The sequence below is a fragment of the Anser brachyrhynchus genome, assembly GCF_964034855.1.
Source record: "Anser brachyrhynchus genome assembly, chromosome: 10".
Lineage (NCBI taxonomy): Eukaryota > Metazoa > Chordata > Aves > Anseriformes > Anatidae > Anser > Anser brachyrhynchus.
In genome coordinates this window covers 10,824,794-10,844,856 of record NC_137705.1, presented here as the reverse complement: position 1 = coordinate 10,844,856, position 20,063 = coordinate 10,824,794, and the positions used below count along the sequence as shown (strand labels likewise).

General features: G+C 45.9%; 1 protein-coding gene across 4 annotated transcripts in view; it reads right to left on the bottom strand.

Moving 5' to 3' along the window:
- Positions 1–20,063, bottom strand: part of SLC41A3 (solute carrier family 41 member 3) — a 146,001-nt gene that overhangs the window by 37,761 nt on the left and 88,177 nt on the right. For all 4 annotated transcript variants that reach the window (XR_013955509.1, XM_080605937.1, XM_080605945.1 and 1 more), the window contains one exon: positions 12,789–12,946. Coding sequence is in view for 3 of the 4 variants with exons in the window: in XM_080605937.1 (XP_080462063.1) it covers positions 12,789–12,946 (158 nt within the window). In the remaining variant the exon portion in view is untranslated. The remainder of the gene's footprint in view (positions 1–12,788; positions 12,947–20,063) is intronic.

Sequence of the window (20,063 nt, the reverse complement as noted above, 5' to 3'; positions counted from 1 at the left end):
CAGGCTGGATGCAACCCATTAAACATTAGGCAGGTAAGAGTCAGGCACCTTCAGGGGACAATTCGTTCCATGCATCTTAAACACGTCTCCTCAGATGGGATCCAGCTGAAGAGCTTATCTTTCTCCACTGACTACTGCTACCTTCAACTGGATTTTAAAGGACAGTAAACAGACAACGCAAATCCTACTCTAAGTGTCTCTTAGCAAAAAATCTTCAGCAGTAAACAAAGCCTAACATCACTGCCCCTTTCTGACTGCAGACGTCTCTGCTCATACAATTTTTTTTAGGTTTTTACCACAGAGTGCAGCGACCACAACAGCCGTATGCCTTTGGGGTTCAGCAAAGCCTGTGCCTGTGGATGAAGCTGGGTTTCTTCCCATCTGGTTAACAACTATTTTGGCACAACCACTCATCTCCGCACCGCAGCTGTGCAGGGAGGTTTCCATTTCAGAGCAACACTGGGAGGGCTGGCAGAATCACAGAACGGCTGAGGTGGGAAGGGACCTCTGGAGATCATCTGGTCCCACCCCTTGCCAAGCAGGGTCACCTACAGCACGATGCACAGGATGGCATCCAGGCGGGTTTTAATGTATCTGGAGTAGGAGACTCTACAGCCTCTCTGGGCAGCCTGTTCCAGTGCTGTCACCCCCACAGCAACGAGCTGCTCAGGGGAGATCTGTCCAGGCCAAGTTAAAACCTTAATCCTTAAACTTTGCACAGTAAGTGCCTCTGGCTCACTGGGTCTACTGCATACACCGATGGATATTGTGCATGGAGACACTGAAATCCGAGGGGTAAGCATTCGTTTCCCCACACTCACAATGTTAAATCCAAAGCCCCCTTCAGAGCAAGGGAAAGTAAATCACGCAATGAGATATACTGACACTGCTTAGAAGAGTTTGCCATAGTAAAACGTAGATCACTTACTCTTCCTTGTCCCCTAGCTGTTTTGGTTGCCAGAATCTGCCCAACACCCTGCCCCAGCCCAGGCAGGAGCAAGCTCTCCGTCTACCTGTAAGTACTGGCAGCCCAGCCTCCCCAGAAGTACAGCCACTTTCTTAAAACACTCCTTTTTCAGTGCATTGCATCTTCTCATTGCTTCTTCTATGGCCACAGAAACTAATCCTCAAGCTCTGAATTCATCAGAAGCTACGAACACGGGGAGCAGCGTACAGAGCTGGAAAGGGATTAATGAGTTTCAGCGCAGCAGAAGGCAAGCTGGATGTCAAAAGCCAGAGCTGCAGCCCCAGCGAGCATCGTGGCACCGCAACGGGACGCGGCGCGCAGCAGCTCGAGCACAAAGTGCCTCTGGGCAGCAGCTGCTCTGCAGCTGGTGCAGGGCTGGCTCCCAGCTCCGGCTCTCGGCCTTCCCTAGCAGGCAGCAGCTGCGTGTGTTTTTGGCAGGTCTGCGTGGCTGACAGGGGACACGCTATGTTTGGCCGCAGCGCAGGTGCAAGCGAAACAGTGGCGGAGGCAAGAAGCAGCCCTTTTCTTTCTGCCTGCAACCTCTGCGTATCAACATGAAGAAACATATTGCCTTAGTTCAAGACTCCTCAGACAGAAAGCCTAACTTGTCCTCGAGGAGGACAATTCTGCCGGATAAGGCTGGCTGCAGCCAGAGAGAACTGAGACTGGCTCTGTCTGAGGTCTTCACGCAGCCCCGCTAAAGGGCTCCCACCCTCATCTGATCTCACACTTTCCCAAAACACAGAAAGGCTGCTCTCAGAGGTGTATGTCTGTCTACAGAGATAAACATCTTTCAGAGAATAAAATTCATCCCAAGTTTCTAGATATGCTGGGCTAACATGCTAAACCACTTGCAGTGGCAACATCCCATACAGGGGACATATATGGCACAGGGGGAGGAGATGGGGCAGATCATCAAGTTTTCCCCATTGCCTGGGAACAAACCCCAGGCTAAGAGAGTCTGAAGAAAACATTTTTATTTAGCTGTTTCTACTCAAAAATCCTTAGGAAAGGGTACAAACTTCGCAACACTCTCACCTCCTGCCCAACTTTAAGTAAGGAGTTAGGATCGAGTTGTAAATACGATCCTATCTCGAACCTCAAGCATGCACTCCTGGCTCTAACTCCAGCCTCTGGCAATAGTCCAACTGATTCCAGTGAGGCCAGGGATTTGCCCCCAGGATGGTCACACCTGGGGTTTTATTCACTCCATGATAAAAATTTGCTAAACTTGGAACCCAATTGTAGATCAGCTTCCAAACAACACCCATGTTTAGGGTGGTTGGAGCTGGAGCTTCAGTGCTGGCCCTTCTCCATGGAACTGAAAGCCAGAAGTATGATGATGACAATAAATATTCAGCACTTCATCTTCAAAGCACTGGGTGGATGTTTCAGTCAGCAGCTAGCTAATCAATGGCACGATATGAACCATGGCGTCAATTATTTATGTGATAACCTTGCAAGCTGCATACGAAGATAGTCAGTGGGGTTGACAGGTATAATCATATTTATTTTGCCCTAAAGACTCCATTATTGGTAGATCCCCAAACCACAATAGTGGAAACACTATAAAACTTCTTATAAAGGGTGTTATGACCTAGAGGCAAGTTGGTGGAGAGGTACAAATGGATACTCCTTAAGAGATCACTAATTTGCCTGTGGCTTTCTGAGAAACTCCAGTGTTTCTTTTCCCTTCTGCTAAGGGGTTTGGCTGGAAACATCCTCATCAGCTGCACTGCCTCCTCAGCTGTTGGAGATCTTTGCTTTGTGACCAGAAAGTGGCACAGGAGTAATTGAACATGAACCTTTTAAAGGTCAGGTTACACTCCAGTAAATGAGCTATCAGAAAAAACAGGCTTCCAAGCAGTCTGTGGGAGGAATGAGCACTTTGCAAAGCAAGCAGGATATGAACAGAGACACTGCAGGACCTTACACTCTGGTTGTTTCAAGTCTGAAGCTTCTTGTCCAGAGCATCAAACTAGGTGGAGAGAGAAATGCAGAATCAAGATCAAGAATGCAGAATCCTCAAGATCAAGAGGAAGCTATTCCACCTATATCAGAGCCTGGTTTAGAAGACTTAAAACATCCTCAGTAAACTCTGGCTTAATCCATCTTCTTTCCCTCCTTTCAATGGGCAGTTTTCACTGATTTCTTGAGCTACAGTCAGTTCACAGCCATCTCTTTGAAACTCTGTGTTTATTTTCTGCTTTGACCTCCTCCTCCCAAAACTGTTTGTAGCGTAAAATGGTCATATTATAGTTGAGCCCTGCATACTTTGGCTGGGGACAGAGAGTTATCATGGCTTCAAGGCAATTACTATTATCAGAAAGACTTCTCCATCATTTGTGGTATTTAAATTAAGATTCTTATAACAAATATCCTCATAGCTCCCATACAAATGGAGGATTTGCTCCAGGAATTTTTGGATATGATTCTCTGGCCTGTGTTATGCAGGTCAGAGGATTTGGTCATAATGGTCCCTTCTGGCTTTAACACTTAACGATCTATGATTCATTTTATTTAGTCCCATGATCTAGTCTCTCTTTTCAAAACAAAGGGGCCCATATGCTCTTGCAGAATGGAAAGATGATCATGAAGTAATGAAGAGGCAGTCACAAGCCTGTTATCAGGTACACCTCATCAGGAGAAGATAACTGGTGACTTTTTTTTTTTTTTTACAATATTGAATGAAGTGAATTTATTCAGCATAAGTGCCAGTTTGTAGTTAATGTGGCTTCCTGAAGAGCTGTGACCTTGCAGCAATGTTGGGTTGATCTAAGTGATAGACTTGGAGGAAGCCTGCTGTATACATTTAGGCCTGCAGCTGTGCTTTTTAATAAGACGTCATATATATCACAATTAACTCTGTGGACAGAGTCATGGTTTCTGTTGAGAAATTACAAGGAACAAGAGTTCCCAGGCACACACAGAATTGCTGGAAACTGAAGGAAGAGCTCTATGGGGCTCCTTACCCTGAATGTAAAGTACATCTTGTGTGTATACATACACATTGAGTCTCTTGCTCTAGCACCAATTAATAAAATTCTCCCATGCAGTCCAACATGACTTTTTACCCTTTTAACAGGGTAATTTAAGAAGGCAAAGCCAGTCCTTGTGGGTAATGAAACTGGTCATTGCCCCACAGTACAAAGCATGCCTTCCCTTAGAGATCCTCAGAGGCAAGAAAGTTAGGATTTGAAGCTCAAGTCATACCTCATTCTTGTCTAACACCTGCCTTTTGAGATCCCAACCAGCAAATATTAAGAAATGAAGCTTTACAACACTACCTTAAGGTAGGTCATAATTATCCACAGCTTAAAGGGAAACAAAAGTTCTCACTCTGTACAACAACTTATTTGCTGGTGCTTTCACACACCAAACCTGCAACCCTGCAGTAAAAACACAGAGCGGAGGTGGTTCTGGGCAGGCTCCTGGGCTGCCCACGCTCCTGGACATCCCTTCTCTGGCTGTTCTGTGCCTCATAAAGGGGTTAGGTGTGTCTGTGTCTATGAGCAGAGAGCTGCTCTCGCTCCTCACCCACCTGTGCCACAGGGCAGGGAGTATTAGATCTGGCTCCGCACTCTGCTAATGCACTTCCACGGCACCTGGACCAGAACCAGCTTGTGTCTGGCCAGCTCGGAAACAGGGAAGCAGGACTTGGTTCTGCCTGTTCCCATCTGCATAGATACACCCTGGAAAGATAAGGGAGGAAGCCAAGGATTCTTGGCAAGGATTCTTCTTCACAGAGACTTTGCGATGTGCACATCGTCCCACACGAAACACCTCAGCTCTCCACTGCGTGGAGTGCCCGCCTCTCCCTCCCTGAGCCAGGGAGCAGAAAGAAACATCCACCAGCAAAAGCCCCTAAAGCTGCTCAGCTGCAGGTAATGTCAAAAATCCTGAACAAAAGTCCTAAATCTTGATTGTTCAGGTTGGCTCACAGCTCCAGCCCAGCTCTAGGAAAGTCATGCTTTGCTTACTCCACAGTTATTTCAGAGATGCTCTGCTGTAGGATGAGGCACTAAAAAGCATGAAATAAGCCTCTTACAAGTGGTAACTCAATTCCGTTTTCATCAGTAACAGGGAATTAATGGCTAATGGTATTTCACCTAACTGTAATTACATATTAAGTATAGTAATGAATGAAGCTGAGAAGCATGAGGGGCTCCTTATTTAAATTATCCAAATTACTCAGCCCTCTTGGCTTGCTAAACACTTGATCAGCAACCTTGAGAAACGGCTTGTAGCACAAGGGATTTCTACATTTTACTGCGTATGCAGATATCCCAAGAAAGGCAACATGTTCTCCCCAGAAGTTCAGGAGTGCATTTGAAGCCAAATTTATCTTTTGCAACTGAACCAGCTGCCTGGGCCAACCGTTAGGATATTCTGTTGTATCAGAGGGTAAGAAACCTGAAGTCTCTCCCTAAGGTTGACTAACAAAAGATAAATTTCATGTTCCACTCGCGTTGTCAAGGTAAATTGAGGTTTAAAGAGAGTGTATATTTTAAGCTCATACTCCATTAGCATTTAAATAAACAGTGGTCGACACAAACAAATTGTTAGGATGAACTGTCTGGCCAGATAATGAGCACCATGTAAAACTGGAAGTGTATTAAGTCCGCAGAACATTAAGTCAGTGTAGCGGTCCTCCTTCTGCTATCCCCATGCAGTCACTGAGAGCAGCCGACCTGTTTTCCTCCTAACCTATTCACCACCTTCTCCTGAAGGTCATAGTGGCAAGATATCATTTCTCTGCTGCCACAATTAATGGGTCTGGGAGCATAACAGGGATATATCCCTTTTCTTGAGAGATTCAGAGGTTTGACATTTACCAGCATATAAGACTATGGCTTCCACCAAGTGCCACAGTGCAATTTGGGAATCCCTCCTTTGCAGAGGCAGCAAATAAGCCCTTGGTAACTCTTCCACCACCACTTTTCTAATAACAAAACATAGCTTTCATCAAAACACAGCTTATTTTCCAGGACCAGCATTGTGGCCCAGAACACAGCTTCACCCACTGTCTCCAGGAATAGCTAGCAGATGGTACAATTAGTAAAAACCCAAGGTGGGTCAGAGGATGGTAAGAAAGCAATTGTGGGTGTTGGTCCCAAGTTCCCAACCTGGTTTGACTGGTAGCACCAGGAAAGCGGAGCTCAGGATGTGGACAGAAAGCAGAGAACAAAGCCTTTCACTGTGTCGGGTAAGGAGCTGCAGCTTGGCACCTCTCATCAGTGCGACTGCAGAACCCAGAAAGCGCCTGGGATCTTTTACAAGCTGCTTCTTGTGGACACGACTTTCCCGTACCACAAGCTCCCCTGCTCGCTTCAGGGGCCGCTTTACATCATTCCTCCCAGACCTGCTTGTGCCTGCGTCACACATCCTCCCTCTCTCCCTGTCCTCGTTTCACACCCACTCCTCCATTTCCTTCCACGACTCCTCACTGCCACCCTTTTTTTGCAGCACCATCTGTCTAGGACGGCCTCGCCTGTGCTCTTCCTCATCAAGTCATTCCCAGGAAGCAAGTGCAGGATTTTAGCAGGGCTAAAAACCAAAAATCAAGTTAAGGATAAAAAGAAATGATTCTTCCTTTCTGTCTGCCCCCCATTCAGAGGTTCCACCTGACATCCACTTTCAATGTGCTGCCAGAGGACCCCTTCCTTTCATCCGCTGGATATATTTCACTCCCCGAGCCAGTTACTCCTCAGGTGTCTTTCACACGGGGCCTTCCATGCCAGATCCCAACCTGCTGCCTTCATGCTACGGAGTGGCACCGGTTCAGGAAGAACAAGCTCGGAAGCTGCAGGATAGGAGGAAAGCAGCAGGGAGGGCTTTGAGATTGGAGGCAACTTGTTTGAATTCCTGCCAGCACGCTCCAAATGTTTCCAATGATGAGGGAGAAAAAGAAAGAAAAAAAAAAAGATAAATATTCTGCATGCCAGATCCATAGCCAGTGCAAGTCAGCACAGCTCTGCTGCCATCTGGCTGGCTTCACCCACATATCCCCATCCCCTTCCATGGGGAAAGTCCTACAGAGGACAGACCCCCAGGACACTTATCCCAAATGGCGAGCAGAAAAGATCCAAGTGACATAAAAAAAAACAATGTTTGGCTATAGTACTGCAAGGCCAGCTTGCACCGGCCGACGATTTGCTAACGCAAGCTTAAAGATACAAAGACAAGCCTCAAGAAAGGGAATTTCAGAAGTAAAAAAAAATGAAGCTGAGTTACAGCCAGTTTCTGAATTCCCTCAGAGCCCTTTACTTAGGCAGCTTTCCAGTTAGTGTCAATGGAAGTTTTGCCTGAGTAGCAACCGAGTAAAAATAGACTCAGAATATCAGGATTTGACCCAGAGCCTTTAATATACAGAAATAGAAAGACACACACACAAACGCACAGAGAGGGTAAACCTCAGGAGTGATAATGAGCTTTGATTTTTCATCAGCCACAAAAATGTGAACTATGCTCCCAGTACATTCCACAATAGAGCAATATTTATATTTGATCTCTGCAATGGTTTCACGCTGCACGTTACATAAGCCACTGATTCCCCATACAGTAATGGAAACAGACGGCACTTGCCATGGTTTATTTTTTGCATCAGGCATTCTTTGGCAGATACTCATGGGAAACAATATGGCAGGGGAATGGCATTAGACTTCCCCTGTGCAAACGCCAGGAAGGCTGTGAACAAGCAGTACAGGACTTTTGCTCTTTTTTTGGAACTGTTGCAAGAGCTAATGGGTCATTTTGTCCCCTTTGCATACCTAGAAGGACTCATGTTATGAGAGCAGATTCACTAACAGAACAAATTTGGCCCCAGTGCCCAGGAAACAACAGTCCCAACAGTGAGCTCCCCTGCTTTTCCAAGGCAGGAGGCCACCAAAGCTGTCGCTGCTCCTGCTACCTCTGTGATGGGATTCAAACAATCCACAAGGAAAAGTCACACTTCCCACCAGCACCGCTATTTCCCCAGGATCTGTGCTAGAAAACCACCACGCTGCACAGCAGGAGCTCAAAGCTGGGGTTCAGTCCTTAGCTGAGCCTAGGCCCTGAAATAAATTAACTCTCATTTTAGTCTGCCTAATAATGTTATTAAAGAGGACAGAGCAGTTAATATCAACACCAGCGCTAACTACTCAGTGACACAGTGCTGCACAGCCTGCCTGAGTCCATCCACCAGCACACTGCGGTCATATAAATGCAAGACTATAGAAGAAAACCTGCATCTGGAGTTGAAATGCCATTACCAGCCTGGTGTCAGCCTTGGTTTTTGACCCATGCCAGTGGAATGGGATGTGGAATTATCCAGCAGCTTTGCTCGGGCTTAGCTTTGTTTGTATTTGTGCTTCAGGTTGAGGTTTGGACAGGTTCTTTCTTTCCTACTGGTAGATATCCTCAGGGGGAGAAACTCAACTATAAAGAACTTGGTGGAAGCTGTAGCATTGTGCAGTCTGTAGGTTCTTCAAGCCCTTTGGAAACAGGCTGAAAGAAAAGAAGCTGCCTAGGTCATCCCTCCCACACCAAAGCAGGACCACCTCAGCCTGGCTAAAAGCATCCTGCCAGATCTGTGCAGCGCTTACTGAACGTCCTGAGTGCCACGGGCAGCACCATGGACCCGGGAGCACTCAGAGTTTGACAGGCTGGGCCCAAAGCTCGTGATTACACGGAACAGCATTGCTCCCTGCATCCCACCCCACACCTGCACAGTGCTGAGAGCCATGCAGAGGGCTTGGCATCCAGGGGACCCCATGCTCTGCAATTCGCAAGTCCTGCCCAGCACTGCCCGGGCAGACCATCAACAGCTGATTCTGCAACAAGAGGGTCAGTGGAAAAACTGTGACAGAACAGCTAGGAGCATGCCCCCCGATAAGCTAGCAAGAGCTGGATGTAGTCTTTGCATGTTTTATTGCCAGGGATCAGAAGACAGCAACGGGCTTTAAATCTGCCTCTTCTCTCCAAGCCATGCTAAGCTGTTTTTCTGGGTGCATAATTGCCCACAAACTCTGACGGAATGTAATGGCTGGAGTACTAGCATATCTTCTGCTCCCAGCAACCATGCATGATTATTTTTTGCATCCTTGCTGGAAAGAACAGAGCAGACTGTACTCCAGGACTTTGTCACCTTAGGACATATGATAAACATTCGCATGTGTCACACTCAGACTTACGCCAACCTATTAGCAGTGCAGGAATAGTAAAGGCAGCAAGAGATGAGCTGCATTTCCACAACCCTCCAGCTGTCAGAAGCAGAGACTGACAGAAATAAAGCTGCACAGGGGAGACAGGCCAAACCAGAAATAATCCATCATGTGCCACGGTTCCCAGATTCCTCAGGATCTTTTCCGAGGAATCTGATGTCAGGCGTTGAACATGTCAGTACGACTTGCACTTTGGTGATTTTCCATCTGCGGCTGCTGTTTCTGATATTACACGCAGGGTTACCACTGACACGTATCACTTCACGAACAGCTGGAGGAGCAGTGGCCAACCTTCTTTTGCATACTGAAAGTCTCGGGCAGCCAAAGCCCACAAGACACACCATGAATTCTGCAAGCCTGGGAATACGCCACACAGGCAAGGATAGCAGCTCCACTGGGGTCTCGCTGCTCTAACACGTGTTGGCACTGGGCTGTGCATGCAGTGACAGCAAATTCAGCCCCCTCCTGGTTTACTTCCAGATAGATCTGAAGTCCCCAGAGCCCCACAGGCCCCACTGCTGGTTATGGGGCACAGAAAGTGCATGAGAAGTTATACTCAAGAGGCAGCTCTGGTCCAGAGCCACACAACTACCTTATGAAATAGCAAGGGATTAGTGAGGACAGTGAAGAAAGCAGCCAGAAAGGCAGCTCTGTAGCTCCACAGACCAAGTGCAACATCTGGGCCATTTGTGTAGGGGAGAGTTGCTCAGAGTTTTCAATACCTAGTCTGACCAGCAAAATTATAACCCTTGGAGAGAGAATTAGCAAAATGTCCAACGGATAAGGACATCCATCACGCTAGACATGTTCAATAACGTGGCAATCACAGTCGTGCATGGACTGACCCTGCTCCTCCTCTCCATCTCTCTCTGTCCCCAGCCTCCCTGCATCGTAGCAAATTCTGCTGGAAGCAAGTTCTCCCAATTTTGGGGAGCAACAGCAACTAAAAACTAACACAGGTTCCTCCATCAGTATACAGCAGAGACAACACTTCTCTTCTGCCCCAAACGTGGTCATTGGTCTTGTCCTGCTCCTTCATTCTAAGGCAGATGCCAGATTCCTGCAGATCCACCATGGCACTGTCTGGGGCTGCCAGTCCTGGCCAGGTGTAGAAAATGGGAAGGAACCTGGAGCACACCCCTGCCCTGCTGACACCAGTCAACAAAATAGTGCCACAGAAACTGAACTCTGGATCACTCTTAATCCAAGCATGTGCATTTCTTCATCGCTCTCGCACTCACTCTTCATCACCATTTTTATCTATTCATAACCACGTTAGACATTTATACCAGTTACAAGGAGAAGAGGATCCACGTGAAGGAGGTGGTTAAAAGTTAACTGAGTTGCTACAGATAAGATTATTTTGGAAAGCAGCATGTCGTCAGGAAATAATAGTGCTAATGACGAGCCAGCTTCATCTTGTTTCTGTTTGCTGTATCGCTGGAGCTGCAAAGCCACAAGCATTAGAGATGCAAAGATGCAACTCTTCCATGTTCAGAAGTAAAATACGCAAAGTCAGCTGAGTAGCCACTGAACAATACGCTAAAACAAGAAGTTAAAAGGTACCCAACAAATGTCAACTGGCAGAGGAAAACACAGTCACATTTCTCAGCCACATGTCCCAGCTGAACTTTCTGTTCCCTTCTGTCATTTAATCCCAGCTTTTCCCAAGTAATCAAAGGGTGCTTCAAAGGAGACTGCCCACCAGAGTGCCCAGAAGCTGCACAGCGCTCCTGTTCTGAATTCAATACCTCCTGAGCTACTGCCTTTCCTACCATCACAAAAGGGTCTTATGGGCATATTTTAGGTGCTAAGCAATCCTCTGCAGCATTTACAGCAACGGCAAAGTTCACTGCTTCCCCAGTTCTTGCCTTTATCCTTTATCTAGGGAACTTTTTTTCTTTTTTTAATGTTCTCTGATTTCAGTGGTTTTCCTTCCCCTGCCCACTCTGCTACTGATGTTTAATGAACTTCTACAAAGTCATGCCACCCTCCTCTGTTGCTTTTTCCCATTTCCAGGTCAAGCTGCTTTCCTACCATTCTCCTCCTCCCCCCAGGCCTTATATGCTTCTTTTCCGTGTTCTCATTCACTTGTTGCCAGCCAGTTCCTTTAACCCACCAGATTCAATGGGCAGATTCCTGCACGGGGCTGTCCTCAGATCTCTCCCTGCTCAAGTGCGCTGCCTGTTCTCACAAAGAGAATTAGGTCATCTGATAGCCAGGGTACAGAACAAATACTACAGCAACAGCTCTTACAGCAGCACAGAACCACGGGCTGCTCAGCAATCCAGTTTAGCATGACCCGGTTTTGAGTCACTAACTATAACACCAGCGTTCTGAAAAGTAGGGGATGGCTTAAAAAAGGAAAAAAAGCCTGCACATATACAAAGCTCTGTGCAAGGCTATATGGCTGCAGTGCTCACGCAGCTAAAGAGAAGAGCAAAAAGGGCATTTGTGAAGAACAACAACATGCAAAGTTGCAAGTGCTGGCACTGACTTCAAGCCATAATGCTGATGTGTGCCACCTGAGATCAGGCACACTGTGCAATATGACAACAAAAATACAATTGCTCTAGATTGGGGTAGCCAAGTCACGGTATGTGGATCACCAGTGGCTTGTACAGCCCAGTTCCATCACTGTCAGCTACTTGCTGCGGTCATTGGTGCCAAAAGAAAAACGTTTGTGGAAGCCTGAACCAGAGCAGTACAAATTGGTGCAGACTAACCATAGGTGCCACACTGCTCAGCCAGCAAAAGGAGGTTTATGCAAGGTAAAAGTGTCCCATGTTTAAGAGAGTTATCTCATCAGTGCCTCACCTGCTAGCAGAATGAAGGTGACAGTAGGGCCATGACTACAGCAGGACCACTGTTATGGAGGTTATTCAGCTTTTTCTGATACAGTTCTCACACTTCTGACCATAAGAACCGTAGTTTTCTCTGGGCCCTGCAGCAGAAAGCTGCCACTCTCCCTGCCTCGATACCTCTCCCCTAGCAGTGCTGTGCAAGAGCAGGATGGGTCAAGCCCTCCCCATCTTCCATTTATTGTCCCCTGTACCACAAGCCAGCAGAGATGGTCACAGAAGCACAGCCTTCTAGCAAAAGTAAATAGTAGCAGGCTACTCTATCTAGAAGTGGTTTTGCAAACAATTCTTTCACCTCACAAGAAACCCAAACATCCTCTGAATCAGCCCAACTTACTGCTGCTATTCCCAGCTCTGACAAAGGAGCTGAGGTTCGTGTTTCTGATCAAGTCAAACACCAACTTGATTTTTCATAGTGACTCACTTGGACCAAGCAGGGGATCCCAGAGGAGAATCCAAGCGTGGAGATCCCATAACACCAACATCCTTCCTTTTTTTTTTTCTTTTTTTTTTTTATAAAGCATTTTTATTTAACTTTCTCCTGCCCAAACCTTTCTCCTTTTAAAAAACTTTTCAGCAGCCTAATTGCAAAACCAACTCCTTTCTCCATCTCTTACAGGGCCCTTTTGAAAATCTTGGACTTGCCAACATTAGGGATTAGACTGTACATGGCTGTCCTAGCACAGAACAGAGAGAACATCATGTAATTTCCATTTTTCTCCCGGTTGTGCTCTTTCAAAGCCCCACACTACTTACGGTTTCCACGCCACATATTCTTCTGTCCGTTGCCATGGCGCAGCCACTGGTTTGTCATTAATATTGTGGGTAACTTCAGATCCTTGACCTCAGGGCTTTCAGAGCTTTTCATGGTGTATTTTCCTCTTGATTGAATTGCTCTGCATTCCCAAGCACAGCTAAAACAAAAATAAAACGCTGCTGCTTTTGAATGGGGAAAATTCATTTCACGAAGACAGGCTAGAAAAGGCTGGAGACCCATTGAAGAACAGCAGATTAAAAGGAAAACAGCCATTCTCTGCAGATGTAGTGACCATGGCACGGATTTAGATTTACCTACAGCATCTGAATCAAGCCATGGTCCATGCATGAACACAGTATCTGGTGCAGTTCTGACTCTAATTTAAATATGTCACTTCGCTACCAGAGGACCTCAAATTATTTTATAAACTCTCATCCGTGAATTTTCCCAACAGTTTTGAGAAGCGTGGTGTTACTGTTCACAGACTGCAGATGGGAAGACTGAGGTACAGAGATGGTAAGTTACCCCACAGCTAAACCACGGATGTAGCTCACGCTACGCTTTCCACGCGTTTGTCCTACCTTGATTTGGGTTCTTGCCTTAGAGGGCTCCAGGGGTATTTCCACATCTAGAGGTACGTTATTTGTACAACACATCTGTGCAAATGCTTTTATGTCCATGATTTTTATTCAGGGGGATTATTACCAAGATGTCAATTGGTAAATGAAATGCTATCTGTCATTCTCTATGTTCAAACCTTACTGAGAGCAGAAATTCATCTTCACTAATTTTAATGCTAGTGATAATTCTTATTTCAGAAAGCAGTCCATTTCTGAAGTCTGTTAGAAATCAATTGGTTCACATGTACCAGACTGACTCTGTGGTATCCCTGCTCAACAGAATTACAGTTTTTGGTGGTGGTGGTGGTTTGTTTTTTTTTTTGTGGACTGAAGAAAAGTAACAGCCCTTACCATGGAAAACACAGTAATAGTCACACCAACGGTCAATTGCCAAAGCTAAACTACCCTTCAAAACCTCAAAACCAGGTTTTAAGAACTGCATATACTTAAAGATGTTGCTTCCATATGAGCTTTTCTTGCTAAATGAATTACCAGAGACATGAATTTGAATTAAAAAGGCCTAAGCCATCACATTTCTGAGGATCAAACCTTGCTGCCCAGTCTGGTAGTATTACATTTGGTGAGGGGTCATTCTGGATATAAAAACCCCCAAGGGAACAGCATCAGTCGTTTTCCTTCTTTTTACAAATAATACCTTACAAAAAAAGGGAAAAATGGATCTATCAAAAGGTAAAAATGCATCTACTAACTATTTTGGGAAGAGGCTTCAGAAGTTGCAAACAAAACGCCTGAACCTACACGTGACAGTCACTGCACACATCAGGCAGGCAGTTCTGTCCGCATACACACACTTAAAATGCCTAATAGCAGGACTGAGGATGACAAGAACCACTTGATTATTTCTGAATCAATACAAACCCCTGTCTGGAAAAACAAAGAGCATCAAACAGACAGTAAGATGCAAAGCCTAAGGACTTTTCAGCTGACGCTGGCAGACAAAAGAATAAAAGCAGCATGAATGTACATCCTTCCTCCGCAGATCTGGGGCCTGTTCGAGCTCCTGTTGCTAGTGAAGTGATTGTAGGATCGCTCTCAATTCAATTGTGCCTTCCCTAGCCCCCCCCAACCAGAGCCAAGAAAGCCCTGTGCTGAGGAAGGAGTGTAGCCATACCATGCAGACTTTCAGGACAAAACCCTCTCCCTGCTGCGGACACGTCCCTCTTGCCAAAGGCTGAGAGTAAAGCCAATCCCACAACTTCTTCCCAGCAGAATAAGGACCCCCTTTACGATTTGCTCAGTCAAGAGGACACTCCAGCTGGCTTTGCTCCCTCGAGAGGCCTTTGCTTCTGTAAACCTGCTTTGCTAGGCCAGCTACATCAGAGCCGCTCTTTTACTACTGCAGAGAGGGCAAGTTTGTTGTACGATCCCCCAGGCAGCCCATTTGAAAGCCCTTCATTGGGAAGGCCAGTCACATCCCACTTCAGACAAAAACGCTGCCTGACAAACAGCCTTGTTCCTCAGATCCCCAGCTGGAAAAAAGGGGGAAAAAAAAAAAAGTGCTGTGAAATCCCATAGCTCCTCAGGGAAAAGCATTTCTCTGTGCGAGCATGCTATATGGCTTATAGAATGGCTGTACCTGATGTTTATTGTCATAAAAAACATATAGGAGCACAACAAAAATAAGGGAAAATGCCAGATATCCCTTCCTGGGTTAAATCTTTTGAGATGCTGAATGCTACCACCTCCTTATGGATAAGGCACCGAGAACCCTAAGATCATAATTCAGTTTTCCTCGCGTTGTCACCCCACACACCCATTCACAACGCTGTCTGTGGATCTGGGTACCATCCTACTGCTCCCCTATGTCTGAGTTCCTTTTCAACCCATTTATGAAGAGAATAATGCTGCTAGTAGGATCTCTGTCTGTGTATTGCAAAAAGCCACATCTGTTCCTGTGCAGTGTATCATGCTGGATTAGCCTGATATTTTCTGCTGTAACTCAGACTCAAAGGATCTGTACTATGCTTAAAAAGAGTATACCTACTACTTCAGTACACCTACTGAAACCAGGTTGCCCGGTCTTTTCCAGGCCCAAATCCACCCCAGAGCACAGCCAGAGAGATCATGAAGCACACAGGGGCTTTCTCCAGTACTCGAGCTGTGTCAGCGTATGGAACGGGGACCTGACACCACCAAGTCCAACTGAGAACAGGCCTGGACCGAAACCTTCCTTTACTGTACTGACACACCTCAGCAGCTTCATCGTCTGCTTTTCAACAAACTGACCCAATTACAAGGGATGAATGGAACTGATAGCATCACACGGAACAGTCACTGCAGTTGCCAGTTGACGCCTTCAAGAAGCTGTTCTTCTATCCAGGGTTATGTGCGGCCCTTAAATATAAACAAATGTGAACCTAACATGTATTTCATTTCCACATTGCACACAGTTCTGCTACCACCTCTGCACCAGAGGGGTCAGGATTCATCACGGACATATAACTGCATCTCCTTATCACAGAGGAAAGAGATTAATGAGCTTTGGAACATAATTTTTCACTTGGAAGCATTTCATTAGGCAAGCTTTCTCCCACATGGAGAACATGATGCTAGAATGGAAATAGCTTAACCCATTTTATAAATTGGCATGAGTCAAGGTAAACAGCAGGCGCGGAACAGATTCCAGTCGCAGTGTTTCATGCTTCACTTACTGGATGATGATATAATTTTACCACCGTTGATTAACTAATTTTGTTAGCATCTACAGTAGTCATCTATCAGTGCCTTGAGGTCTGCAATTATTTCTCTACCAAAGCTATGACCTATTTATACATCATCCAATTATCTAAAATAGTGACAATAAAAACGACACCTGGTAGTTAGGCTGCAACACTGAAAGTCAAGAAATGGGAGTTCTGTCCCGGCTCTGTTACTCACTTGCTGTTTGACTGTGGACAATTCACTCAGGACATAGTTTCCTCATATCCACTACCTGGGGGAGTCCTGTTTCAGACATCTGACATCAAAAGGAAACACAGAAAAGCCTTCAGTATCTCCAAAGGATCCCTTAAATGCAACAGAGTCCTAACATTCAAACACGTACAAGTCTAAATATTTAATCAGATACCACAAACCTCATGCACCAGCTGATTCCTGCTGGATGTTTCCCCAAAAGGAGGCCTCAAACACATGCATTCCAGGTCCCCCTCTCCTGATCCATCATCCTATGCATGAAAAGCACTCTGATAACCACCCTGCTACATTGTCTATGCGGAGTCAACAGGAGAGGCCATAGCTTTGCAGTGCTTAGGGTTGGGGCCACATAACAGCCCCCCAAAACCCATGCTCAGATGCATCTGTATGGTGAAGAATGCCACAACGTGCTGCTACCTCACAGCATGGGGAAAAAGAGCTCTGCAAAATGAGGACAATCAGTATGTGTGGCCACCTACCCCAGATTCAGCAAGATCTAGTGAATATAGATTTTAGCTCCTTTACAAAAAGAGCTGCACAACTCTCCACTCTTAACACTGTTCCCTAATGTAACCGAGCAGACGCAATGTTTTTACAGGTTGTTTTTAATCCTGCAGCCTGGTTAAAAGGATACACTGTTCCACCAGCAGCTATGTGCCCTGGACAGCCGGTTAAAAGCACAACTTTGTGCTGCAGCAGGAACAAGGTGAATCCTTTGTACGGTGGCACCTACCCACGGTATAACGTTCAAGCATGCAAAATGAAACCAGCTGAGTTCTGCACAAAGCTTTTGTGTGCGTCTGATGAGCTCTGAGAATCTTTTGTCACAACTCAAAGTGCTGTCCCCAGAGAGGGACAATTTTTTCCTTTCCCTCAACTCTGTTTTATGGTTTTCTTCTAATTTTACAACACAGCCTGTGACAGCTGGTCACACGGTGTGTCTGGGTTGAATAAAGCCCAGGGACCCTTTGCCAAGCCTCTACGCAATGTGCTGAGCTTAATGAAATGTGTCAGCTCCACTGTGAATCGTGCATTCATGGAAGTGAATGAATCTGAATTTTCAAGGAAAACTTACGGGATACAAAACTGCACACACCAAACCCCAGGGGCAGGGGTGGGAAGATGGGGGGAATCCCAGTGAAACACGCAGCAGCTCTCCTAACAGTAAAATAGATCCATATAGATGGAATTCAATCAATCAGTTTGAGGAGTAATTTAAAATGATCAGTCACCTCTGAGGCTCAGGGGAGAACGAGTGCAGTTCAATGGCTAAGTTAAATGCCAGGTGCCAGCAGACTAGGTTATAGTGCAGCTCTGTCACAAACACCCAACAAACCCAAGAAAACTGCATCATTTTCGCACCTTTCTCTCCCAGTCATATAACAGGAATAAAATAACAAAAAAAAAATGCTTCCTCCTGGCTGAGTTTGCTTCTCTTCTCTTGTCTATAGAGGTTATCTGCCCAGGAGAACACTGACTATTCCTGAGCAGAGCGGCCCATCAGTACAAAAGTATCCCCATCGTACCTGGTACTTGACGCTTTTATCACACATGGGACAGGTTAGCCAATCTATATGGCTCCTCCACATGGTGAACGTCCTAAGGTACACAAAGCAAAGTGCACATTAAAAAAGAAAGACCTTGTTTTTTTCCTCCCTCCCACACTGCAGAACAAAGAGAACCCTAATGAACGTGAAAAATGCAATTTTAACAAAAAAGATTTTCAAGATGTTTAAGATTTTCCTGCATCATGTCAATTTGCGAAACTCACAGTCACGTTGCACTTCCCCTTCTTGGGGTTTCTTGCTAGAAGTCAGCCAGTCGGTAAATAAATTAATGTCATGATTCCATTGGACACAAGGAAATGTGAGTGTTCATCATCCTTGAAAATCATGCGGCATATGCTCTGGGAATTTTTGTGACATATGAGAGCCACAGGAGGAATGGGTACATTTTTACCCAAATTGCTGTAAAGAAATTGCTCTTCTTTTTCCTAGCGTTCCCAGTTACCCGTCAGCTGAACTGCACTGAATCTAGACCTGGCTGTATCACGCCTGAGCACTCTGCTACAGAATAGGGAAAATTACAACACGGCACCTGATGTTGGTGGTTGGGCCCCACTGCAGTTTGCTGTCAAAGTCGATCTGACATCTCTGTATCAGACAAGAAGCCATCTGACCTCGTCACATGAGTTTAACCGGGAAAACAGCAAACAACACTTGCACAAACATTGTAAAACAGGAGAACGGATGCCAAAATGTGGATGTCCTATGGGGTAAGGGTTAACAGTCAAATACTTTTAACAAAGTCCCAGATGTGTGAGCATTGCTGTCAGTTTTCTACCTCTCACCAGCAATTTTTACTTCAGATGTGCTTCACTAGGGAATTAAGCCTTAAAATATCCTTACAAGATAAAAAGAGGTTATTATTCTCTTCTATATTAAGGAAAATGGGAGGTTAAATGACTCCTGCAAACCTTACACCTGTGTTGGGACCAGAAATAAAACCCCAGCTATCTTTCCTCCACTCCTTGGCTTTAGCCCAAGATGACATTTTCCCACCTCCTAACACCAGCCCTGCAGAAATACGCTGGAGAAGAAAATCTTCCCCTGCAATCAAGAGCCCCAGGGGCTGGAAACATGGCTCTGAGCTGTGCCAACCTGCCACATGCACTAACTGCCAAAAAGAGTGACAGCCATTTGAGAAGCCCACTTTCGAACATGGCCCAGCACCCACCACCCCGTCTCCAGCTGCCTCCTTTTTGCCCCTGAACCAGCAGCACCATCCTCCTTGACCCTGAACTCTCCTTCTTCTCCACATCTGTTGCTTGCAAATCTTCCTGTCACCACCTCCTTTTTTAAACACTAAGTCCTTGACCGCATCTCCATTCCTTCAGGCCACGACTGCTTCTTGCCATAGAGGATGGTGAAGTCCCCTATTCATGGATCCTCCCCAGCTGCCCATGGCACCGACCTCTCCAGTGCAATTCCCCAGCTTCTTGCCCCATGCAGAAGGTGGAGATGAGGGCTAGCCCCATCCTGGTCAGAGCAGGCACGTAGCTTCAGCTGCATCAGGAACCGGAGACCCCACAAGCTGTAGGATGGAGTCTAGTGCAGTGCTGCTGGGATCCAGGTCCCCCAGCCCCCTGATTTCTCTGATCCAAGACAAGCTTGCCTGCAATATCTTATCTACACCCCACTGTTTCCAGGATCAGTTCAAAAGAACCTTCTGGATTTTCTACTCCTCTCTCTCATCCCTCCCCGTTTCCAGTTCCTCTGTCATAATGTAAACGCACTCCTGGTGCAAGACCCTCCCGTTGTCCGGAAAGTCACAAGGTCTTCCTCTCATCTTCTGCTAACGAGTTTGTGAATATTCACATGTATTCTATGTAGTTTTAACCAAAGTTTTATGTAATTACCAAAATCTATTCTCCTCCATGTTATACAGTGCTTTGGAAATGGTTGGGGTTGAGATTTATTGTAGGCCACTGCTGCGTGCTCTTTGCTGAGCCTAATGAAAGCAAGGTTTACCCAAGAGGAGGGATCCATCTCAGTGTCCTGCATCTCAGCAACAGCAATAGTTTTAACTCATGTGCTTGTAGACAAACCAACATATTCAGTTCTAATAACCTGTGCAAGAAATACATTTTTCAAACAAAGTCTCATCTCACCTTTCTTCAGCTTTTCTGGCTGGAAGGGGCTAAGTGAGGTTGCGGAGCTC